The sequence below is a fragment of the Psittacula echo genome (genome assembly GCF_963264785.1).
Source record: "Psittacula echo genome assembly, chromosome: 10".
In the NCBI taxonomy this organism is placed as follows: Eukaryota; Metazoa; Chordata; class Aves; order Psittaciformes; family Psittacidae; genus Psittacula; species Psittacula echo.
Genome location: NC_137741.1, coordinates 14,740,113 through 14,764,922, shown reverse-complemented (window position 1 = coordinate 14,764,922; position 24,810 = coordinate 14,740,113). Strand labels below are relative to the sequence as shown.

General features: G+C 48.5%; 2 protein-coding genes across 9 annotated transcripts in view; one reads left to right on the top strand and one right to left on the bottom strand.

Annotated features, from left to right (window-relative positions):
* Nucleotides 1-2,460, top strand: part of MRPS11 (mitochondrial ribosomal protein S11) — a 3,209-nt gene extending 749 nt beyond the window's left edge. For both annotated transcript variants that reach the window (XM_080625954.1, XM_080625955.1), the window contains 4 exons: nt 65-154; nt 871-1,000; nt 1,638-1,703; nt 2,109-2,460. In XM_080625954.1, the coding sequence (XP_080482080.1) occupies nt 65-154; nt 871-1,000; nt 1,638-1,703; nt 2,109-2,216 (394 nt within the window). In that variant the 3' untranslated portion in view covers nt 2,217-2,460. The remainder of the gene's footprint in view (nt 1-64; nt 155-870; nt 1,001-1,637; nt 1,704-2,108) is intronic.
* DET1 (DET1 partner of COP1 E3 ubiquitin ligase) lies at nt 1,008-24,810 on the bottom strand. Of its 7 annotated transcripts, none has more exons than XR_013957710.1 (6): nt 24,746-24,810; nt 22,972-24,080; nt 19,149-19,339; nt 17,366-17,557; nt 7,909-10,462; nt 1,008-1,282 (listed from the first exon to the last, which is right to left on the bottom strand). XR_013957710.1 is itself a non-coding variant. In XM_080625951.1 (6 exons), exons 2-6 carry the CDS (start codon nt 24,052-24,054, stop codon nt 13,477-13,479), a joined length of 1,554 nt encoding a protein of 517 aa, XP_080482077.1. In that variant the 5' UTR covers nt 24,055-24,080; nt 24,746-24,810; the 3' UTR covers nt 10,970-13,476. The 7 variants fall into 7 exon arrangements, 3 of the variants coding, with proteins under 3 accessions (XP_080482078.1, XP_080482077.1, XP_080482076.1); XR_013957711.1 differs by lacking the exon at nt 1,008-1,282 and adding an exon at nt 2,572-2,922; XR_013957712.1 differs by lacking the exon at nt 1,008-1,282 and having other exon boundaries at nt 7,558-8,578; nt 9,565-10,462.

Below are 24,810 nucleotides of genomic sequence, written 5' to 3'. Positions count from 1 at the left end.
TAATGAATGTGAAATAAAACTTTGCAAAGAGTGAGTATCTGATAACTGTTGTTTTGCTCCTTAGCCCTTTAATCCTGCAGAGGAGCTCCATGAGATGGGATGGAAAGGTCTATGAAGAGATCCCGATAGCTCACATCAAAGCTACGTACAATAAGTAAGCAAATCAGCAGCTGCACTCCTGCTAGCATGCAAAAGAAAGGCTTACAACATACCTGGGCTTTGGTTAGTCAGTGTTTCACCAAAAGGCTTAAAGGAAAAAACCCAGGGGAGTGGTGGTCATTACTAGGAAGAATTCAAACCTCGGTGCTGTTCAGGAAGCATAACCGTCCTTATTGTGTCTTTAAGAGCAGTAAGATTGTTACTACATTGACTACATTCTGGTATGAATAATTACATGCTGATGGCTTTAATGACAGGTTACTTCCTGCTCTAGCACTGTCAGTTTTCTCAGCAGCTGTACAGCAACATGTTCTCCATGCGAGATGGTTGTGTTTCAGTAGTGATCCATAGTGTGATATTTTACTGTTTCTCTTTCAAGTTCTAGGAATGTTTTGTGCATTATTTTAATAACCAGAAGAGGTAAAATGCTCGTTGCAAGAGGTGGGTCTGAAAGGGCTAAGCAGTGTCTGAGGTGTACCTGGATAAAGTATACCTTATCCAGGAAGGTTCTGCCATGTTGCTCTGATTCTCTGGGGTGATGGAAAGCCAAATGCTGGGAGGTCTCTGCAGCAGGTTCATGTAGGTGGGATACCTCAAAAGGGAATGCTGAGTGAGGGTGGCGTTGAGAAAGGAGACCCAAGTCCTGTGCCAGTAAGATGAGTGAGAGTGAAGTTTTGTTATAGCTTATTTTTTTTGCCCGTCTTTCTGTAGCACCCATGTCCAAGTGGTCACCTTTGACAACATGTCATTGGCCCACACATCCTGTGGCACAGAAGGCTTCCAGAATGCCAAGAAGGGAACTGCCATTGCGGCACAGACCGCAGCCATGGCAGCAGCAGTGGTGAGTCTGCACTGGTGATCCTCATCCTTCCAAAGGGGAGCACCCACCACCTCCCCAGCACCTGGGTCCATCCATGCCTCCTTCTCAGTGCTTGAGATCCAGAGGAGCTGCCTCCACGTGGTGGCAGCACAGCTATGCTTTGCAGCACATTCTCGGTTTCAATTTACAAGCCCATTGCATTTTGGCACTGAAGGTGTGGACTCCTGCACAGCAAATACAAAGCTTGTCTGCTTTTCTCATTTGCCCTCTAGAAGAAATGCACTGCTCACAGGAGAGAAGTTGCTGCATTAGAGAAAGGAAAACAGCTTTACGTTAGGCCTTGTTAGTCCCTTGCCAGTTCAGTCACATATGCATGGATATGTCATTTTCTGCCCTGGCTTTAGGTCACAGATAATTTCAGTTCTGTGTATGCAGCCCTGAAAGCTTGGCACAGTTCTGAAGCTGCCATGGCTATATGCAGGTTCCTCCTTCTAGCATCTTTGTGCAGGAATCCCCATATTTGCCTTTTGTATCCATTACTACCTACTCCTTACATAAAGAATACTATGATAGTGGGTCAGAAGGGAATGGGAGAGCCCAGGGAAGCCACAGCAGCAGTAGTTAGATCACAGAGAACACTAACCAGTTCTTCTTGCAGAAAGCCCGTGGGAAAGGTGTGCTGCACGTACGAGTGATGGTGAAAGGACTGGGACCGGGACGAAAAGTAGGTGCCGGTTTCTTTATACATTTTCCTTTCTCAGGCATCATCCAGAGATTTTAAACTCTGGCTGGTCTCATGACTGTACCTGTGAAGTTGGTTCTTGTGAAGGTGATGTAAAGAATTCTTCACTCAAGTGCCTGGTAATGAAATTTTAGAATTTCAGAGTTCTGTCACTTTGGAGGCAGAACAAAAGCTGTATTTGATACTTCTTTCAAGTAGGAAAATTGCTGGGAATGCCAATGAAACAAGCAGATAAGTTTAAACTGGATTTTCTGACACAAATTACTTAGTTTTAAATTAATTACAAAGTAGAACCGCTGGATTTTCGGACAGGGACCAAGCTATTTTTCCCTGAGCTTTTTCCCTTCTCTGCTGTTCACTGTGTCATCTGCTGTCTTGTTCTTCCAGGCCGCCATCAGGGGTTTGACAATGGGAGGTTTGGAGGTCATCTCCATCACTGACAACACCCCAGTGCCACACAACGGATGCCGTCCTCGGAAGGCCAGGAGAATGTGAGGGGGGAACGGAAGAGACACACAGCATCCAACATTGGTTCATGCAACAGCAGCTGAATATTGCTCCTGTGATAGATTCTGGGAATCCACCTTACCTGGAAATACTTGTTGAGGGAAGCTTGAAGAGAGACCATCCTGGGCCTTAAAAGCCCAGGTGGTAAAAGCAGGAACATGTGTACTCCCTTAGTGGGAAGCCTCTTGTGTATAAAGTTTGTTGATTAAAATGTTGGTCTTTTGACAGTCATTCCTGCTGTGTTCCCAGAAGTATTTTGGATTATTATTGCCTCTTGACTGCACTCTTCCTCTTACCACCGTATGTGGCTCTTGCCTCGCCCTCTGTGCTATTATTGTCCTTGTTAGATGAAGGGGAGCTTGAGGTGTAGATCTCCTTCTAGTCATGTGTAGTAAACAACTGCATGGGGTCATATCAGCTTCCTTCCCTCTTTCTCTTACTGTACACATTTGGAAACAAGGCCTGGAGTAACACTTCCCTTTCCCCTGGCTTGCAGAGGTCAGGGTGCTGTGCAAGAGGCAACTCCATGTCTGGATCCCCTATTGGCAAAGAGCTGCTGTGGTGCTTTGTTTCACCCAAGTTGCCAGTGCTGCTGGAAAATACCAGTCCTAAAGGGGCTGGGATCTTGCCAGTTTTGATGCTGGCAGCCTCTTTGCTCCTGCCTGGTGCACCATGAACTCTGTTTGCTGGGGTCCTGGGGAAAGCAAGCAGAGGGGCAGCAGGCCTGAGGAACAAGGAAATGCTGAAAGGAGATTTAAAACACTCAAGTGTTGAACTGTACCACTCTATAGCCACAGACAGCATAGGCATGTCATGGGGCTGTGATGTATTATTGCTGCCCCAGCTCCATCCAGAGAGAATTTCTGCCAAGGTAATATGTCTGAGGCTCTCTGGAGCATTAAGCAGGGAAGGCAACAGCAGTAACTGACTACAGGATTGATTTTCCTGGATAGCAGAGGCAAAGGGCATCTCCCCAGTATCCTGCTGCCAGAGAAGCCCTGGCCATATCCAGCACACGCTGGGCAAGCATTTCACCTGTAAACAGTGTATTTTGGTGAAGGCAGCAGTTCTATCACAAACCCAGCATCTTCCTTTCTGTTATTTCTCTTTCTGTCGTTCCTCCTTAGTTTCTTAAATTGCATAATTAACTATTCTCTTCCTCTTTAGAGAAGGGCTACCATGGCAACGAGGCAGTGAACCTCCTTCATGGGGCTGAATGGCATACGGCAGGTTTTGAAAGAAATCCGCCTGCTTAGAAGAGCCTGTTGAGTTGCATTTGACAGAAGAGAAGAAAACACGATTCAGGTGAACCCCCTACCTTACTCCTGCTATCTCAATTTGATTAGAGGGTAGGTTATCTTAAAGGGAAGTTCCTTGAGCTGTCACAGATCTGACAGCAAAGAAGAGAGGCTCTTCCATAGATGTTTGACACACTAAAAGCTTCCCCCTCATTCCAGAAATATGGCTGAGCTTAAAGTGACTTCATATTCCTCTTTTAAAGGAGAAGATATTCAGGTCAGCTATAAACTGCAAACCTCACACCTCCTAGTACCCAGGCAGCTGGATAGGGAGGGCCTGCGTGAGCACTGATGTGCCTTAAGCAAGACTGGACCAGCTTCTGTGCTGAACACAGTGGCCAGCCCTGGAAGGGAGGAGCACCAGTCCGCACTGGCAGGCTTGTCAGTGATGTACTATCTAACATGCTGAGAAAACCAAACACTACCCCTCTCCACCACAAGCTGCTCATTGCATCAATGCAGGAGTGCCCACGTCAGATAAAGATGAGAGAACAAATGGAAAAATAAGATTGGGAAGAGATTTGCAGTCTCTGAAATTCAGGGAAGAGGAGGCGGGTGACTCGAGTCAGAAAGCAATGAAAGAGAATAAAGCTCTGTCTTATCCAGGCTCAAGGCTGTGCCCTTTGTAAAGGCCACTCTTGGTTTCTGAGTATTTGTGAGCATTCCATGAAGTCTACCAATACACTGCACTGCTTACACAGTGCTAAGTTTTATCTCCCTACCTAGTTCTGGTAGCTCCCCTACTTCCTCCTCTAACTGACACTCACACAGCACTCTGAGCTGGAGAGAAGAGGCTGACACTCCTGCATGGTTCAGTGGCTGGGTCTGTACAGTATCATGCAGTATTTGCTTTCCAAGTCCCCAGCACTCCTCAGCTGTCCAGCATGGTGCTCCAGTTGTGCAGCTTTCCATAGAAGTCACACTTTCCACCTACCTGTCCTCCTGGAGCACCCCCAAAGCCAAACTCTCACTTAATGCTCAGTCTGAGCTGTTGATTCTGCAGCACATCCTGGGCCTCTGGGGCAGTGGGCAGGGAAGAGGGAGAGTATAGCACTCAAGGCAAGCTTTCCCACCCTCCACAAGCTCTATGCTGCTCCTTCCTGCACACACTGTACTCTCTATTGTTCATCTTACAGGAGATGAATAGACACCAACAGCACTTCATGATTTCCCTACCCTTGAGATAAAACTATGAAGGGCCTGGTTTTAGTCAGCCACTGTTGTTCACCAGTTCCAATTGCTTTTCTTAGTGCCTGTGTGGAATCCTGTTTTTTACTGGCTCACATTCCTCCTGAGCAGCATTACTTCACTTGTCATAGCACAGCCACAGCATTAGAACCCTCATTAGGGTCACATTTTCTCCCTTTGGGCTTCCCCTTTGCTTTGGGACATTTTCTCCCCACTCCTTCCTAACTTTTGATTCCCTACCCTCAAATAAGCCTTTTTCTGTGAAACAAGCTCAGAAACTGCTACTGACTGCAAAGCTTCACCCTGGTTTGACCCTGCTCTTTCTGGGGTTTTGCTCTCCAAACCACCACATGGACCTTTCTCATCATATAGGGGGTGAAATACAAACCAGTCTTCTGATTTACAGATACAATGCTGCCTCAGGTCTGTTTATCCCGTAATGAGGTCCATTCCATCTTGGGGATTTGGTGTAACTCAGTTACCCTTCCCTTGGACAGGGATAGCACCTGGTAGCTTGGAAAAATAGCCCCCGGCCTTCTCCCTAATAGTACATTATTCTGCAAAGAGGAATTATTTCCCTAACCCCAGCAACAAGGACTTTCTACCCAGAGCTGCAGCTTTATGTACTGAATTGGTGATTTACTATTTCTTATGTGAGCATTTCAACAACAGGACTTGGACAGCCAATTTCAATTCCTTTGTGAGATTCAATTAAAGCAGTAAGCAATGTCAGTGTCCTTCAACAGCTGATTGCATGTACAGGCCAGGGAGGAGAGGGCAGCTAATAACCTGGAGCAGCTAATAGCTTGGGGAGGCAGGGGTGGTTAACCACAGCCTCATTGCTGGGGACATCTGTAGGTCTTGCTGGCTTTCCCTCTGTTGTGGGGATACCTGGCTGGAGAAGTGCCCAAAGCAGGGTGGTGAATAGAGCTCTTAAAGGCTCAGGAGCCTCTGGAGAAGGAACAGTTCAAGTTAGGTGATGTTTCTGCAGATAATCAGGATATTGCTTTCCTGCCTGCTGTCCTTGCCTGGCCTCTCTTCCCCTCACAGCTGCCCCTCTAAGATCAGCCCATGACTTTTCAGACCAAAAAAAGCGATCAAGGACCCTCACATTGTTTTTGTGCTTTTCCAATGCTCTCCTCTCCCCTCAAGAGGCATTAATGGGTACTAAACAGCAGTGGGAACTGCTCAGAGGTTTTACTAATGAACTGCCTAATAGCATCCAAGTTCCCGTGCTGATAGTGAAGCTAGGCCACGGCGTCCTCTTGGGTAGCTGCAGAGGAAGCCAAGCTTCAACACTATTCCTTTTTGTCTGATTCATGCTTCCTCTTGTGTGCTTTCCAAGCTTCCCCAGCCAGTGGCACTTGTCATGGCCCCTTCATCCCTCAGGAGTTCGTAACTCTCTTCCTATGCCCCATCTATGGAGGGCTGGAGGCTGTGCCCCTTGGACCCAAACCTCCCTGCAGCCACGGAGCCCTGACAGCTATTGCTGCTCCCAACAGAGGCTTCAAAGCTTGTGCTTCTAAAGTAAGCAGGAGGGAGAAAAGGTTGGGTGTGAGGGGCTGGATGCTAGATGAGGATGGGGAAAGAGATTGAACACAGAGGGGAAATTGCAGGAAGAGAAAATAGAACGTACGCCCCCCCAAAATACTTTCCTAAGGCTAAAGTCTCCCAGCTGGTGGTCCAAGAGTCAGAACAGATGAGGAGAAGGATGCAGGAAAGGGCTCTCCAGAACCAGGCTAGATGTGCTCCCCTTTTTGCTGTTCCCACAGCCAGACCCCCAAGTCAGAAGCACAGGGTGGCCTTGCTTAGGAGCCCCTTGCCAGCATGACCAGCTCTTAGAGGCTTTCACTTCACTATTGTAAAGAAGGCACAAAAGCCATCCCAAAGCTGTATTTAGAAACTGCTCCAAAGCATCTCCCAGGGGCAATGGCAGTCCTCAGAACTGTCTCTGAAATCCTTCCTCTGCGCCTTTACACTTAACAATTCACTTTGCAAAGCTAAACTAAGCCAGCAGGGCTGGGACTGATACCTGCTGTACCTCCCAGCCACATCGCTCAAGACTCCAGCTTTTGGCCCTTCATCCCTGTGCTTTCTCCTCAGTGCAGGAGCAGACCAAGCTTCACATCACACACAGGACTCCAGGTAATAAACAGAACCTGGGGCCCCAGGCAGTATAAATACATGTGTTTCATCCCCCAGCCCCTTCAGCAGGTCCCAAGGTGAAGTGGTGAAACAGGACTCGTTTCTTCATGCACCAGCCTGCAGGCAAACAACTTGCTCTCCTAATTGCCACCCACAGCTCTCACATAGCCCCTTGCCCAGGCCTGGATGCTGCCTATCATTGTGTTCCTATTGAACCCACAGAAGGAATCAATCTCCTGAGTTGCCGGGGTCAACCTGACCAAGGAATGCAAACTATTTGAGATTGGGCTTCTCTGTAATGGCAAAGGTGGGAAGCAGCTGGGAGATGCTCCGGAACAGTCTGCCCTTGGACATGACTGTAAAAACAACCCCATTTACCAAAATCCCTGCAAGGGAAGCAGTGCAGCCGGCTGGGGAGATCCCATCCCCTAATAATCCTGCAGCCAACAGCAGTAGCGCTGTCACCAAAAGGGCCAGTGTAAAAGTGGGACAAACCCTGCTGGGTCTGAAGCCCTTATCAGAGCACCAACATCACCTCCAAATCTGAGCTCTCTCTGGGGAAGGAGCCAGCGTGGGCAGAGCGATTGTCTGAGGGTTTAAGAGGTAGGAGGCAGGATGGGGAGGGATTAACTCAGACTTCACTGCCTGAAGCCAGATGGGCTGCACGACACACATTTGTCTGCCCTATTTTACAGGAGACCTGTTTGGCTGCCAGCTGCCACTTCTCCTTTACAGAGAGGGATTTCACCAGCATTAACGACTCACCTGTCAAGACTGAACCACTGACCTACCTATACTGCTGCAGGTAACAGCACAGCTAATCAGGACCTTGCCCTGACCTCAGGACTTAGCCCTAAAAAAATAGGGCAGCAGCAATGAAAACCATCCTTCAGGGCCAGACACTGGCTGTGTGAGGGGGGCAATGCTTCAGGAGAGGCACCCCAGCGATGGGGACAGTGCCAATGCTGCAGTACCCCAGAGGATGCGGGCTCAGCGCAGTGACACAGACCAGGACTCCCCGCCAGCGCCCCTCACTTCTCCTAACTCACCATTTGATGCATTATCCCCCCCGGATCGGTTGCTGGGCGCAGCAAGGCCGTTTCCATGCGGATGGCTGTTTCTCACCGTTGCCATGGCGACAGCGCCAGCAGGCCGGAGGCGGGAGGGCCGAGGACCGAAGCTCCTGGAGCGCTCCAAGGGCAGCAGGTACATCTAATCCAGCATCGCTCCATTTTACGCCTTTGAGGAGCACGCAGGAGCTATCAAATGACCAGCTGGAAGGCAGGGAGCAGTGCTGAGGGCGATGCAGCGCTGCCCGCTGCTCCCATTAACACCCTGAAATCAGGTTGAACAGCGGCTGGATGGCTCTGGCACTTCCCCGGCTCTCATCCCTGTGACCCCCATCACAGATCCAGTCCCACACATCCCCCTGGAGCTCAGGCCCAGGGTCAGGTATCATCCCCACCAGTGCATCCTCACAATCCCCATCCAACATAACCTTAATGCCCTGTTCATGAGGTGCTGGGTCACCCACCTCTGTCTTGTACCACTCTGACTCCATACCTGAGGCTGTCATAACATGCCCAAATGGAGGAAGGACACTGGAAGGCAAGAGAAACCTGTGCAAGAGCAGCTTTCAGAGGTGGAGGGTGCACTGCCAAGAGCAGGGGCTCAGGGAGTCCTCCAGGCAAAGCCAATGCCTGACATGTTGCAAAGCTACTGGGGAGAAAGAAGATAGCCACGGAGAGCATAAGTAACATGCTCCTTGCTTTAAAAAGGCTGAATTCACACTAGTTCTGTCACCCACAGAAAATAAACTCCTCCAAAAACTCCAGTTCAAACCTGGAAAAAGCAGAATGCAGAAAACACTGGGGGCTTTGCAGTGTTACCCACAAATTGCCATTGCCTTGTTGCAGTTTTATAGGAGTTTCTTCTACAGTGACCAAATGTAGTAGTGCTGCTGCTCCTCTGGCAAAGCTGCCCCGGGAGGCACCTCTCTCTGTGGTCCTCCTCCCTAAAACCTGCCAAGGGCCTTGTGTACCCACTGAGCATTTCCTACCATGCTCCTTTAAAACAGTCTTTTCAGTGCTCTTCGCACCCTCACAAACCCAAGAACATACATCAACCCACCCTTGCAGCAAACTGCAACAGCTAAAAGGTGCCCTAGGAAAAGATTTGATTTCTGGGAGGGAAAAAAACAGTCTAAAACCAGTGTGGTATTTTTATGTCAAAACATTAGAAGAAGAATGTGCAATTCAGGGTTTCCCCACATAGGTGTTTTCTTGAGAGCTCCTTTCCTTATACTACAACTCTTCCCCAGGAGAAACAAAAGCAAATCAGACCTTTGCCAGCAAACAGCTCAAGCAAGGAACGCCGCTGCCTAATGAGGCGTCAGCCTGGTGGACAGGTAGTGCCAGGCTGTTACTGCTACACTGACCGACCTTGCACAGCTCAGCCCATGTCCTGCAGCTTTGGAGCAAGGGGAAAAGTTAAAGAAATCAAAGTCCTTTCACTATTCAGCTGAGGAGTGCTTGGCCAGAAAAAAGCTTTTGTAACCATATAACAAGACAGGGAAGCACAAGGATTCAGATGCATTGATCACCAGGGGCTCTGAAACTTGGGAAGCAAGGCAAAAGCAAACCCACAAAATCCTGTCCTGTTGCTTGCCCACAGAACCATCAATGTGCTCTGCAGCATGTACCCACCTGGTTCACAGGATGAAAGCTGTTGGAGTGCCACATGTCCTGTTGCCATCCAGCCTTTACCATCTCTCTGCCCATAGCCCTGAGATCCTGCAAGAAAAGCTGGCAGAAAAGCAGCAAGACAGGGGACAGACACAAGACAGACAAACAGACTTCTTAAAGCATCAGAAATCTGATTGTGCTGGCTGGGTCAGAAGGACCAAGGGAAGCAGAATAGGCACCAGCACCTGAGCAAAAGGAAGGTCATACAAGTGCACTGAGAATATCAGGAGCTACATCAGCGCCAGTCACTCAGTGCTGGAAGGTTAATTGAAAGGAGTCTTTATCAGGGACACACCATTACTGGATACAGAGGTTTGAGTCTAATGGGATTTCTGTGGCTCACTGTCCAATGCGGTTTACATAAGAAATATTGCAAGTGTCCTGCTTTTACTGCTTTTTTTTAAAAGCAAACGCAGCACAAGAAGTAACAAAAGATGGATTTTGCTGCCAATCAAACATGGCTCCCAAGTCAAGCATCACCTTATCATTTAGTGCCTGTCTGAAAAGCCACAGGCTCAAGAGCTTTCCGATATGCTCAAGGTCTCCAAAGGAAAGCATCAGAGCACTGCACACATGAAAGTGGAGGGGGGGTTCAAAAGAAAGTGGATTTCGTGCCCAAGATGTGGATGCTCAGAGGAACTAACACAAACAGGGATGCTGCAAGGTTGTTACAGAGCAGCTTCCAGACACTGGGAAGGTGCCATTCACATGTTGTTCTGCAAAGCTGGGAGCAGCACACAGTGGGAAATCTGAGTGCCTCAGGCCAACCTAGAAGCCATGGAGAGGTGATGGCTCTTCTGCCAAGCAAGGTGTGTTCAGCTGGCATCTTCTGGCCATGAACCATCAGCAGAAAACAGCCCTAGGGTTAGACAAAAGCTATAAATGGAATAAAGGAAGAGTCTGTAAATACAAATTGGGCTAGCAATAATATACAAAGGGAAAACGTAACTGAAGGCCAAGAATGCCTCCTCCAGCATTAGCTCACGTAAACAAGAACTTGAGAAATCTGCAGTAACCAAAGGAATGTTCCTAAGACAGGAACATCCTTGAGCATACTCGTATCCCAAATGCCAGGAAGAGGTGCATGTGACACACCTGCATAGTCCAAGGCACACCTCTGCTAATTCCCTTCTTAGCAAAGGAATTCCCATCTGCACCATTAAGCTTTTTGGAAGACAAAGACAATAAATGAGGCTCTTAAAGCAAATTTTGTTTATTAAATTTCTGTCTTTTGTGTTGCTAACAAATCTTCATCCTAACCTAGGAAAAAAATAGCAGGTAGAAAAGATCCCCCCTTTGCTCAAGCCCTCCCCACCACACACACACACACTTCTTGTTTCTTCAATAAAAGAATTCAAATTTCAAGCATGAGAAGCTTCTCGTTCAATACATCTCAGTAATAAAATTAACTCTGTGGTAGATATAAAAGGCAGCAGCCAAGACCAGAGGATCTGCTGTGCTACTCCCAGGCAATTAGTACCCAGAATGATCAATCAGTTTGTCTGCAAACAGAGTAAGAAAATACTTCGCACTTAGGCAGCTCTTTTTATCCATGAATCTCAAAGTGGTTTTACAAAAGCTGAAAAATAGGGGTTTTGGCCTCATTTACAGAGAAGAAAACACCAGCTGGAGCAGGAGGAGATTTGCCCCGGTCACAGAACAATTCACCAGCTGAGCTAAGAAGAGATCTCTATGTCTCAGCTCCACATCCCACAATCCGTGCCATGCTCTCTGCTTCACACAGGACAGCCTGAATTTGGCGAAAGCTCTGGTTTCAGAAATGAAGTAGTTTATGTTTTTGCCACCAAATAGAAGTCTAAATGGGGATCTGACAGCTCTTTTAGGAAGCACTGATTTCCCAAGGCTGTGATGCCAAGGAGAAAACTCAGTCTTGGATGGAGCTGCTGACAGCTTTGGAAAAGGAAAAGTTTCATACTAGAAATGTGAACAAATAAGAGAGTGGTGCAGGAGGAGGTAAATCCATGACCTACAATGTGCAAATGATTCTCCACTTGGAGCTTTAACTAAATGTTTGAGGAACAAATCACAGGATAAAAACCTAAACCCTTGGCAAATAGTGTTATTAGATGGAGAGGAACCTGGAGCTGAAGCACACATGGCCTAACGCCTCCTCTATTAGCAGGCTTCTGACCTGAAGTTGCTCCTGACAGACCTGAGAAACCAACAGTGCAAACACAAGGAAGAGAGCGGTGAAATACAATATCTTACCCTAGAAATATGTTTAGCAAGGCCAGGAGAGGAGAGAAGTACCATGAGATAGAGTAAAGGCTGATTCAGGGAAGCCTAGAGCACCCTCCATTACAAGGTCCACTCTTGATACTAAGCAAGCACCAACAACCCACATGATCCTCTTCCTATGCAGCACCATGCAAAATGAATGCATGACTTCAACGTTGTTCTTCACAACACATCACCCACAGCACAATTTGGTCCAAACAAGACATCCCCAAGGGTCCTTTAAAGTAGAGGGTCTCCCATGTATAAGCACCAATTTTCTAATGCCCCCTCTATACTTCCTATAAGAATGGGACAACAGCAGGCTTGTGCTGGATGCAGAGGGATGGGTGCAGTGCCTGGCAGCACAGAGCCATAAACCAGACTGTGTGCAGGAAAGCCCAAATGTTGGCCTAGAACTAAAAACATGTTTAAAAGAGAAGGTCAGGCCAGCATCCTCACCAGCCCACGGTGGCAGGTAATACTATACCCAGGAGCTTATTTTATCAGCAGCATAAACACCACAGTGGTTCAATCAGCACTGATGCACCAGCCAACTGTGCTTTGAAGCCTGGGAACAGCAAATCAGGTTCTCACAGAGAACAGCATATCAGACAGCGATAGGTAAGCAACCTAAATCAACAAGCTCATCTCCTAAGTCAACAAGCTCATCTCCTAACTGCAAACCTGCAGCAATGCACATTAATTCAGGTTTCCTCTCTCTGTTCTGGGCAAACCCAAATGCTACTAATTCTCCACACTGATACTCCAGCACACAGGAGGGGCCAGCAGCTGGGTCTCCCTTGCTCTGAGCAGCAAATGGCTGTGAGGATTCACCCCCAAGCTGCAGAAAAGCCCTTCTGATGTGAGCAAGGAGCTGCTGTTGCTCCCCACACACTCATCTTCCTTCTGTGCCCACCTCCTCACGCATTAGAGACACAGCCAGCTGCCCTGGCTTAATGGTATCAACACACCACTTTTCACTTAGGAGCTTTTAGATACTAAGGCACAAAGATTAAGTGACTTGCATAAGAGTCAGGAACACACCTCATGTCTCTCAGTTGCAGTGATTTCTCACACTATTTTTTCCTGATCTCTTGCGTATTAAAATCACGAGTGGATTGTACAGATGAGAACAGGATTTCACTTCCCTACTAATACTGAAGACACAAACATGGATAGCTGCATTTCTAAGCCCTCCCCATGGCTCCCATCCATTCCCTCTATGATGTTTGTCTCAACAAAGTAGGGAAGCACCAGTGCAGAAGGAAGCACTCCACACATGCAGTGCAAAACTCCAGCTTTGCCATCCTGAGACCTACAACAGGAGAGAAAACAGATGCATCTCTGGGAAACCGGGAAAGGAACCTCAGCTACGCTTTGTTCATCAACAGGAACAGGGAACAACAGCAGCAATTAATGCACTGGGACCTCCATGGTACAAACTGGGTGAGAAGAATCATTCCCATGCCTAACTTGAGTTAGGGCAGATGAAGCCCTGCGAGATGCCAGCTGGTCGGAGCTCCCAGGTCAGGATGCTTGACACGAGCGATGGTTTGGTTTCCTAGAAGGCGCAAGTGCTGGGCTTTGGCATGCCTGTGGCAGAGCCCCAGCCCAAGGAAGAGCAGCCAAGCCATGCTATGTGCAGCTGTGCCTCATGTGGAAGTTCACCACGTACTCAGCATTAGTGCGCTGCACTGAGATGGCAAAGGGCTCGAAGGGGTGGAAGGTGAATGCAACCAGGCGCCGCACGGTGTGATTGATGGGGCGCCCCAGGAGGCCCGCCTGGATCTCAAACTTCAGGAGGCCAGAATCACGAGCGTAAAATCTGAAAGGAAGAGAAAGTCAATTATGGCTGTTCCCGACTATTGACTTTGCCATCTGGGCTCTTCACACACACAGACAAGTACCTTGTTCAAGCTCTGGTACTCCCTCAGAGGCAAGAAGTCCTCAGCTGGGTGTCTGGCTCTTGGCCAGAAAGCCCCTCTCAGGGCAGCTAGTTTTCCACTGTCTAGAGAAGCCTAATTTCATTTTAGTATCATCAGTGCCTGTAATGTTGGTGGACATAGCCGACTTCACAAGAGGGAATAAGCTTGGGCCAGACCCCACTTGTGCTGGCTCTCCATCCTCTCTTAGTGTAAGCTGCTCCCCTTCATCCCTAAGGCAGATATACTTTACTGAACTGAGCTTATTTCCTTTAGTAATAGCCTTCATTTCAAATGTAAGGCCACCCCTTCCCTCTGCTAGTGCTGACAGGTAGGCTTTATGCTGCTGCTACACTCCCTTTCAGCCAAGGAAGGTGAACAGCTTGATCCAGCTCTGCTCAGGGGTGCCAAGATGAATGTGCAGCTCAGGCAGGGTTTTGCAGTTCCTTTTAGATTTCCATCAAGAATAAAAAGCATTAACAAGATAGGCTGGGCAGAAAGCACCCAGTAGATTGCATCCAACAATCAGCAAGGGAAGTGGTCAAGGGAACCCTTGTATCCTTCTCTTGTCACTCACAAACCTGCCTGTGGGTCAGGCTCATTTATGTATCCAAACAAGGGAGCTCTGGAACACAGCTTCAGCACACAGCAAACACTGCCAAGGGGATGAGGTAAACATTGCTGAAGAGACAGGCGAGTTTGGGAAGCTCTCTGCTTCTTGAGCCTTCTCTGTGTAACTGACATGAGCCCAGGTAACACCAGGATCCTGTGCTGCTGTGGGAACACAGGACTCTCTGCAATGACCCCACACTTCCCAAGACTGTGGTGGAGGTTTCTGGATGCGGTACCTTCACCAAGCAGCTGGGCTCTAACTCAAGCCCTCAGCCTGAAGTTGTCTCAGTTCGTTAGACCCATTTTCTCTGCTCTCCCAGCATTGCCATTTCACCTCCCAGCTGCCTCCTTTTCTACCATCACTTAGTACATGTGGATATTTTGTATTTTTCCTCTGGTCTTCATTCCGAGAATGCTTTTAATCTCAGAGCACATTCCCCCCCCGCCACCAATACAATGCAGTCGTCTCTCAGACTGGAAGAACAGGTGATGACAGATAGAGGCAATGCTGTTTCAGAAGCAGAAATACTCCACATTTTAACAACAGAGCCTATTGAGAACCTCATGTTCTTCTTGGAGGGCCACTCTCCTCTCCCTTCCTCTGAATCAAAGTGCCAGACAGCCCTGCCTGAAAATTGCACACAAGAACCCAGGAAGAGAGTCACAATCTTGGTATTTGGCTTTTCAAAAAGCCCTTTCCCTCCTACACAAGGCTAGGTATGCAGAGGGTCATTCTTTAAATAAAGCACAGTCCCCCTTCTGCTCCTCTCTCTCCCCAATTCACAACAATTTACTACTCGAGATGAAGCTCCCTGTAATCTCAAAGATGGCCTCAGTTTGGTATTTTTAAATGTAGTTTTAAAAGTGCTCTGCAATCAGAGGCCATTTCCATGGGCTCTCACTCTGGGGATAAATTAGGCACTGCAATATAAAATTGTATGTCAACAGAAACAGCAAGACCAGCCTTTTCAGACTGTATGAAAATGGAGGATTCATCTGCAGACCAATTTTTTTGGTTAAATGGCTCCTTATTAACCATCCAGATGGATTTGAGAGACCCCCTACTATAGGCAAGGCTATGTTAGAGCCTCTTCCTCACAAGTGCCATCATTTCGCCCACTGAGTATCTCTTCAAGCCTCCTGGAAAGATAGTGGAAGATGGCAGTGATGGAGAACCTAAAGTCCTTCCTGCCTGGGAGCAAACAGAAACTGGTTCCTCATGTAGAAGGAGTTGAGAATTGAACCTTCAGGGATGCAGAAAGAAACTAAAGGCACGAAGGGTCAAAGTGCTACAGTGCACAGAGGCATGAAGCCGATGTGTAAAAGGTATGGAGGCCGCCTTATCTGGTACACAGTGCCAGGAAACCGCACATGAATTCTAACACCCTGAGCTGCTGAAGTGTTTTCCATTGCAGACAATTACAGGCCTTACATTACAAATCCCATAGCCCCTCATTTCCAAGCCCTCAAACCACAACAGGCAGAGGCATTACTTTATTAATCCCTTTGTTTTGCATGTGAGAAGCACAGCAGCACCATTTCAGCTCGTGAATGGTTAAGGTTAGAGCCTCCTCTTCTGCTTACTTGCCAAAAACCAGGAGCCCCACAGCTGGGAGCCTCTATTGAAGTCCTAATTGACTCTGCACAGCTTTGAGCTTTAAAAGCTCTGGCTCTGAAGGGCCAGTTTGCTCAGGGGAGGGAGGGAAGGTGGCACTTGGCTTTGTTTACTACAAAGACTTAACCACAGCAAACGACTGTGGTTTTGCTCCCTTTTGTCTGCTGGAGCCATACACAGGTTGGCGCTGGCAGACAACTGCAGCCCTGCAAGTTTTCCCAACATCAGGCATGACAAGGTGGAAAAGGGCAGGCTTTTCTCTGCAGATAACATGGGAGCCTGAGATCAAACCAACTCATACGGGCAGAAAAAGCAATTAAATATACATAATTTGGGAATTGAGAGCACAGGAATAAGCAGAGGTTCCCCAGCACTGGAGTCAGGGCCAGGTGAGACATGAAACCACTGTTAGAGAATGCATGGACGAAAGTAAAGTTGGGAAACTGGCCAGCATGGGCTCCCCAATCTGCCTGAGCCCCCACCATGTGCGCAGTTGCTAAACAAAGCACTCGGGCATTGAAGGCTCACTTGTTTTCAGAGCGCAGGTTTGCTTTTGCAGTACTTTAAGTGGAAAGACTACTCTCGCCTGGGGAACTCGGCCTCTTTGTGCCCCTCAGGCCAGAGATGTTGGGTTTTTAACCACTACTACTTGCAGCCGTGGCTGCAGCCAAGGAAAATAAGTACATTTCTGTAAGAAGCATTGCAAACCACCTTAGGCCCAAGCTTGGGCTTACTTCTGTATCAAAAGCTCAGACTGTAAGAGGCACAGAATGGTCCTTACACCTGGCTAAAACTCCTACTAGGGAAGCAGATTTCTTCCAGACCACACAAAGAAGGGGGGTATGAAGAGGAGTACAGCTCCCAGCGTGAGAACTGTAAACAAGGCAAGTCTGAAAATAGCTACATCAATACCACGAGCATTATGAGAATCACCTAACCCAGCTACTATTTTATTCACAGGATAAACCAGATCATCATTGCCAGCTAAACCCACATGCTCAAGAAGGATCCTTCCAGCACAGGAAAGAAGGCACCCAGAACCATATATATCACACTGCAGTCCAAACACAACAGCAGGAGTGCAAGAAGAGGAGGAGGAACAAGAGCATTCATATGGAAAAGGTTCAGGCTTCACTACCCAAACCTTCCCCAAGGCAGCTCAAGGAGAAGACCTGAAGAGCCCTCCTACACATATAGGATAAAACAGTTGTCACAAGGAGAGAGGCCAAGCTTTGTGCTGAAATGAACCCTCTGGTGAAAGGATGTCATGAGAGAAAGGCCTCACTCTACCCCCTTCTCTGCACATATGATGCAACATGGCAATGATTTATTCACTCTCATCTCCTCACACACAACTTCTTGGCCTGTTCCGTACCTTATAGGGTGATCCCCGCAGGTCTTGGGCCGCTCCATGACTGACACCCACTTGTCATCATAGCTGAAAAGAGAGAGGTCGAGGTATGGGCTGCCACTGTAGGACTGGGCGCTGATGGGGAGCTGCCCCAGCAGCCTCCGAACGGCCTCCGTGTGCCCTCCGTACTTGGCGTTCACAATAGTGTCTTTGAACCTGGAGCAAGCCAAGGAACAGGTTTTACTCACAAAGGCCACAGGTGAACAGCACAGCTCAAACAAGCTAAGGAGGAAAATTGATAGGGAAGGAAAAGCAGCAGCAGTGTAAGAACTAAACCAGCTCATTTCCAAAGATGTATCACAGCAATTCAAGCAGCAGCCAGATCTGGTGACCTTTTTATCCTCTCATCATTACTGTTCCTGCTCTGAAAGTCCAAACTGACAGGAGGAGAAGACTGTGCCTGGCCCCAGCTGCTCTGCGGTACAGGAAATGAACAGGATCAGAAACAGGGAGAGATGGATTAGCAGTTTATCAGTCAATCCAAGTTCTACCATGAAGCCTGGAAACAGTATAAGCAAAAGCCAGAGGGTTTCACAGTAACAGTTGAGCCCTTAATGTTGACATAGCCACTATGTTTGAAACGTGTAAAGGGAAAAACCTGAGAGGAGGAAGAACCTTGAGAGGAAGCCTAAAGCTCTTCAGAAACTCCACTGAGCTGAAAGTTCTTCCTGGTGGAGAGATGAAAAGAGGCTGGATTTCCTTTCCAAGTAAAATTGGAGCTTTCTATGTGCAAGAACACTCAGATCAGCTGCACAGATGTCATACATCAAGGAGGGTAAAACACCTCCACTTGGCCAGAAACACACAGCCAAAAGCCACCTCACTGTGGCCTATGCTCTATTATACTTGGCTGTGGAAGATAAGCACTCCTGTTAAAGGCCCTTGTAGCCAAGAGGATGAAAAGATTCTCCTCTCTATTTTAACAGGAGGCAGGAGTTGTTCTTTGGGTATCTGCACTGGGCTCTCTCATTCTCTTCTCTCCCACTAAGCACTATGGATTTCCTGACAGGCAGCTTTAGAAAGTTACAGACACAGTCAACTTCCTCTTACTTATGTGACGTCAACCTAAAATCAACAGAAGCTTCGTGCCCAGAAGTGGTTGCCAAGTACTTTGGATGATGTGAAACAAGCCACTGGAAGAACAAACACCCTGAGTCACATAAAAATATATTCCAAGAGCAATAACACACTCTGCCTTATTAAAACCACGTCTGACAACTGAAGTACATGCTAGAAATCCAGGTTATTTTGATGCTTTGCTCAGCTCCCACAATAGGCCTAATCAGAGGAGCCTCCTTTATCCTAACAGAGTTTGATGAGAGCCACAAGCTTGTGACTGATGTTGTAGAAAATGCTACAGAACAGTTTGATACACACTAAATTCAGAGAATGCCACTTAGCAATTAGCATCTTGACAAATCTTATCTTCAGGGACCTAAGCTACTGGGCTTTAATAACTTCCAGGAGTTACTGCTCAAGGAGGGCCGGAAACATCTTTCCCGCAAAACTCCCTTTACTTCTTCTACGCACTGGATTGCCACTGCTTTGCTCCTTCCTGCAATGAGACAGATGCTGTGGAATATCAAATCAGATGCATGAGGCTGCAAGATGAACCATGTCCAAGCAACACCCATGCAACTAAAGGAACTGGTTTTCTCAGGGTTGCTGTTGTTATTTGATACTGGCCTTCAGCTGACGGGGATGAGCGCGTGTCTATGTGGGATAAAGCATGCTCCGAATGGCTCACCGGCGCTGGATCTGCCTGGCAAAGTTGTTGCTGGAAGCTGAGCAGGGGAACTGGACAGCCTCGCTGTGCAGGGTGGCATTCCTGAACAGGTCACAGAAGTTCTCAAATAGCTCCAGCAGCTCGTCAGATGTATTCTCGAAGACAGCAATAACCTCTGTGGTCACCATGTTGTACACGACGAAGAACGAAGGCTGGGAAGACAGGCAGAGGTTACCCAAGGAAGCTGTCCCCTCCTTACCCTCACATGACACCACAGACCCTACCCAAATGTCTTTGCAGGGCAGGAGAATCCCACATCCCCACACTAACCCAATTCTGCCTTCATCCATGCCTCCACAGGTACCAAATTATCCACCTTTTAGCTGTGATTATTTACGAAGAAAACTTAATGGGCTTCCAATTTTCAACTCGAATTGGATGTCAATACTCCTGTTTTACTCTGCCCTCCACCAAAAGCAAAACACTTTCTAAAGTGCCAAATTTAACTTTCATCCCTGCTGACAAAATGATCTTAAATCCAGAGCTAGCTGGCCACAAATTAGTTTTTCAGACATACATTTTCTTCCTCTGCTTAATGTTTCCATCCCACAGAGATGAGCATTTTTAGTGTATTGTGCACTAAAGCACTGCCCACAAGGAGTTGTGACCTCGACACTCTGCCAGTACAGAAATTAAAAACTGAAAGACATTAATGGCTTCTTTTTAATGACAACATTCTTGTGCAAGAAGGCTCCGGAACCACGCTGCAGTGTTTCATGGCAACAAGGCAAGGTCCTGCACCTGGGTCAGGACAATCCTAAGTATAAATAGACTGGGCGGAGAATAGATTGAGAGCAGCCCTGTGGAGAAGGGGTGTTGGTTGATGAGAAGCTCTGCGTGTCCCGGCAATGTACACTCACAGCCCTGAAACCTCCCATGTGCTGTGCTGCATCAAAAGGAGAGCGAGCAACAGGTCAAATGAGCTGTTTCTCCCCCTCTTCTCCCCTCTGAGATCCCCCATGCAGTCCTGTGTCCAGCTCTGGGGCCTCCAACACAAGAGGGACATGGAGCTGTTGGAGCAAGTCCAGAGAAGGCTATGAAGATGGTCCAAGGGTCAGAGCAGCTCTGCTCTGGAGCCAGGCTGAGAGCTGGGCTGGGTCAGCCTGGAGAAGAGAAGGCTCCTTAAGGGGAGACCTTAGAGCAGCTCCCAGAGCCTAGAAGGGCTACAAGAAACCTGGAGAGGGGCTTTGGAGGAGTGCCTGTAGGGACAGGACAAGGCGAATGGCTTTAACCCAACAGAAGGGAGACTGAGATGAGCTTTTAGGCAGAAGTTCTTCCCTGTGAGGGTGCTGAGGCGCTGGCACAGGGTGCCCGGAGAAGCTGTGGCTGTCCCATCCCCGGCAGTGTTCAAGGCCAGGCTGGACACAGGGGGTTGGAGCAACCTGCTTTAGTGGAAGGTGTCCCTGCCCGTGGCAGGGGTTGGAACTTGAAGATTTTTAACTTCTCTTCCAACCCAAACTATTCCATGATTCTATGAAGACGGTGACATTGCGTCAGTGAAGCTACATCAAAGGGAGACAAAGTTCCCATTCCATTGGAAAAGGGCACATTTAATCCTTGATCAAATGTAGCATTCATCAGAGACATGAGTGCTAACAACCCAGCACCCCAAAGCAAGAACCTGCCCCGACTTCAAAGGTAACCAATTCCCATGGTACCTGCACGCATACATACCTGGTTAAATCTTCTGTCAATAAAGGCAATTATCTAACTGCTTCACCTCCTGCTCCCAAGCAGTGCTCAGGGATGATGCAGGCACTCTGCTCAACCTCCCACCCGTGAATCTCCCAAGGTTTGTTTGGTTTACAGCCCAAAATAACTTGTGATAATACAATCCAGCCCCCACATGTCCAAATGAAGAGCTCTACATGAGGTTACCCACTCGACTACTGCCTGAGGAAAGGAAAGCCCTTCTGAAATACAGGGCGGGAGCACAGACAAAATAAGAGGAGACAGCAGAAGGAAAAACTATTTACATCATTGGAGATTGCATGGATAACCTTAAATAAAAGGTTCCTTTGCCAGGTTAACACACAGACACATCTACAGGATGCCCCTGACCAGAGAAACTACCCTCACTGCTCTTTAGCAGCACTCGTAACACAGGCAAAAACCATCATCACAGCAGAGGTGGCAGAAGTCAAGCGGTGGAAATCACATAGCAAGCCTGCCAAGTCTATTAACACAAGCCTGGAACAACCACAGACCCCAAGCTACATACACACAGCATAAAAATCTTGAAGGATTCCATAAAGCCTCTGACAATATAAAGCACAAACAGCACCTTCTTCGCAGAGAAGCCAGACAGAAGAGAGGAGCCTGAAACTGGATGAAACCTCATGTTCTTCTCTGATAGACGAAAGAAAAATTGGAGCTTTAGGTATATTGTGAGCCAGGTTTTCTTTGTTCAGGATGTCCTAACACAAAGCCTACGTTCAGGCAGGTCTGTGGAGCCTGCTCCACATCTGGAATTATCTCCTGAAAGAACTGAGGTTCCTTCCTCCAGCATAAAACACACTGCTCGAGGAACACCACAAACCAACCACAATCTGCACCTTCAAGTAACCTTTGGGTGAAGAGAGTCTGGAGCTCCAGCAAACTGGGCACAGCAGCCTTGGTAACCACAGTGCAGGGCAGAGCTGAGCCGGCCACAGATATCAGGTGAGAAGCACCGTTCCATGTACCAGCAAGGAGCACAATGCTGCAGGCCACTTACACAAAGCTTTAATGTTTTTGAGGCAGATGCTCGGTTTTACACAGTGTGTAAAGCTGAACAGATTACACCTTAACCTATTCCCTCCCAGAGCAGCTCTCCCAAACAAACACCACATAAGAGAAAAATAGAGAGCCAGTTATCTTCCAGGAAGAATTAGACTATGACAACACACAAAGAACTACTGTCTGTTTCTTCTAGGAGCTAAGTCCTGGATCTGGCAAAGACAGGGAGGGAGAGAAGGGTATGAAAGAAAACCAAACATCTAGGGAACTATGAGACCTACATGCAGCACTGGAGATTTATTATGAATTCTTGCTAAATACTCTCAACAGAATCAAAACCAAGTGGATTAAAGGAATAGAACAGGCTAATAAACCATCCTTCCCAGTTTCACAGAGCTCAAAACCTGACCAGAGTTCTAATGGTAGTGAAAGAGATGATCATGGTGAAAGGTCTGGAGGTACCGAGCACTGACTGAGCTACATGTGCCCTAATTTGACTTCTTCAGTACTAAACTGAAAGGAGAAGCAATTGGCACATTAAATATACCTAAAAGCTGCTACTCCAATTTGGAGAGATCATAAATACTAACTCACTGAAGCTTGAAAGAGTGAGTGTGTAGGCAGAAGAGGGAATTCTATCGGGGAAAAACGAAGACTATTCTATTTGAAAAATATGCCTGAAGATACATGAGAGAAGGGAGAGGCTGCCTGTGCAATTGAGGTATACTACCTGAAACATCAGCTAAAAAATTAATCAGCTGAGGATCTGGGAGGGGAAGAGGCTGGTACAGCATGTGTGAGCAAGGGGAACAATCCCTGGAGAAAAGGGACTCCACGACACATCAGATGCCTTCTCTCTCATTTTTAGTTGAGAAGGAAGCAGTGAAATTATGAGAGCAAAAGCTATGGAAGTTATTCAGTATCAGAGGTATCAAATGTTCACACAAGAATGAAGTACTGAGTAGCCTAAACAACACTCACAGGCTCAGCTATGAAGCACAACTCATAGCACTGCACACACTTGAGCTGCCCCAAAGCAATGAGCAGCCTGAGGAGGCTGCAGTACCTGGGAAGGGTCCGTCACCCGCAGCGTGACCACGTCTTCACTGGTGTATTTGATGAAGAGATGGCTCTCATCCAAAAGCTGCATCTTCCACATGCGGAGCTGCCTCAGCTGATCGAAGTACTGGAAGAACCTTCTTTTTGCTATGGCACTTCCATCCTGCTCGGCCCTTCTCCACAGGTACACCAGCAGTCTGTGCTTCAAAGAGTTTATGAAGGGCTCTTTGTAGGGGTTGGCCATCCCTGTCTGAGTGTCCCGCTGCACCTCGGGATACACCGCAGACAGCGTCAGGAGATCATCCTCATAGCAGAAGCGGCCAATAGTCCGTACGTCGATGAACGTACCCTCGGGTGTGACTTGAAAGACATGAATCGTCTGTTGCTGCACAGAGAGAATGGCCAAGATGTTCTTATAGAGGTACAGCCCCTGGTTGTGAGACAGGATGACTTTGTCACATTTGAAAGTCCGTGTGTCACAAAGTCTGCCCGTGTGGAGGTCTATGATATGCAGGGAATAATCCTCCAGGGGGGAGCGGGGATTAGGGGTCACGGACTCGCTGTTGCGGTACACCTCGAAGAAGGGAGGGTGAGGCTCCTCGGGCAAGTACGCAGCAGAGCCCACGATCACGTATCGGCAGTCATCGGTGAACAAGCTGCACTCCCGGTTCAAGTGCTCTCCGTTGGAGGCCACGTTGGTGATATGGAGCAGGACGAAGAAGCGCTCAAAGAGCCGCCCGCGGATGTTGACAGATCTTTGGTCATTGCCGTTGGCCAGGATCTCCCCCTCGTAGCCCTGCAGGAGGTCTTCTGCCGCCTGGCAGCCCTGATACTCATAGATCTCCAGAGAGGTCTGGTCAGAGGAGAAGGCGATGAAGTAGCGGCCATCAGGGGAGAACTTGCGCAAGAAGCAGGGCGGCTTCTCCACGTTGACCACGGTGAAGTTGGGGAAGACGTTCTGGTGGAAGACACGGACCTGGTGCCAGTGGGTGCCGGCCTTTCCCGAGCTGATCCGACGGCGCTCCAGGCGGTGGATGACATTCTGGTTCTGGATGCGGCGGGGCCTGATTGTGGGGGCATCATGGTCCATGGTCAGAGCTCTACTTCATCTTCACCCTGATGGGGAGAGAGCACACATGTGCTGTGGAACCACATGGAAATGGGGGTAGAATGCAGGGTGCTGGGGGACCTGTTTGCATGGATAGGGTGTTGGAAAGACCTATAGCACCCAGTGGAAGTGGCTAAAAGGTGCAATCCCACTTTAGGGAAGGGAGAGATGAAACAGGAAGCCACTAAAAGGAGAATCTGGGAAAAAGACCTCAATGGCAGGGGAAATGGGGAGGAGCACAGAGCTAACCCCAGTGCACTGAGGGGTGATGGCATCTGCAAACCTGCCTAATGAAGAGGGAGACACTGAGGGGGAACTGGAAGGGGAGAGATGGACCCAGGAAAGGGACAGGCACAGGGGAGCACTAAGGGAATGAAGGGAGCCCGCAGGCACGGGGGAGGGTATCCGGAGAGCCGCGGATAAACCACAGACCTCCTGGCTGACAGGCACCGGGAGGGGACTGCTTGGAAAGCACGGAGGGTGCTGGTGCACAGGAGAGGGCACCGGGAGGCGAACGGGCCTGCCTGCCAGGGGCGCACAGGGAGCTCCGGGTCCCGGAGACTCTGGAGAGACACCGAGCTCCAGGGAACCCCTCGGGGCTCCCAGCCGCCCTCCCGCTGGCCGGGAGAGCAGACGGGGTCCCCGGGCAGGGAGAAGGCCGCGCCGTGCTCACCGCCGAGCCCAGCGCTAAGTCCCACCGATCACGCCATGGCCGCCGCCATCTTCCCGCCACCACAC

What these genes read in the sequence shown, in the direction of transcription:
- DET1 (XM_080625950.1), bottom strand. Translation starts at nt 24,054, where the DNA reads ATGGACCATGATGCCCCCACAATCAGGCCCCGCCGCATCCAGAACCAG. An exon ending in GGGTGACGGACCCTTCCCAG is followed by an intron (nt 19,340 to 22,971) that starts GTACTGCAGCCT and finishes CTGTCTTCCCAG; the next exon opens with CCTTCGTTCTTCGTCGTGTA. An exon ending in GCCAGGCAGATCCAGCGCCG is followed by an intron (nt 17,558 to 19,148) that starts GTGAGCCATTCG and finishes GGCTTGCTCCAG; the next exon opens with GTTCAAAGACACTATTGTGA.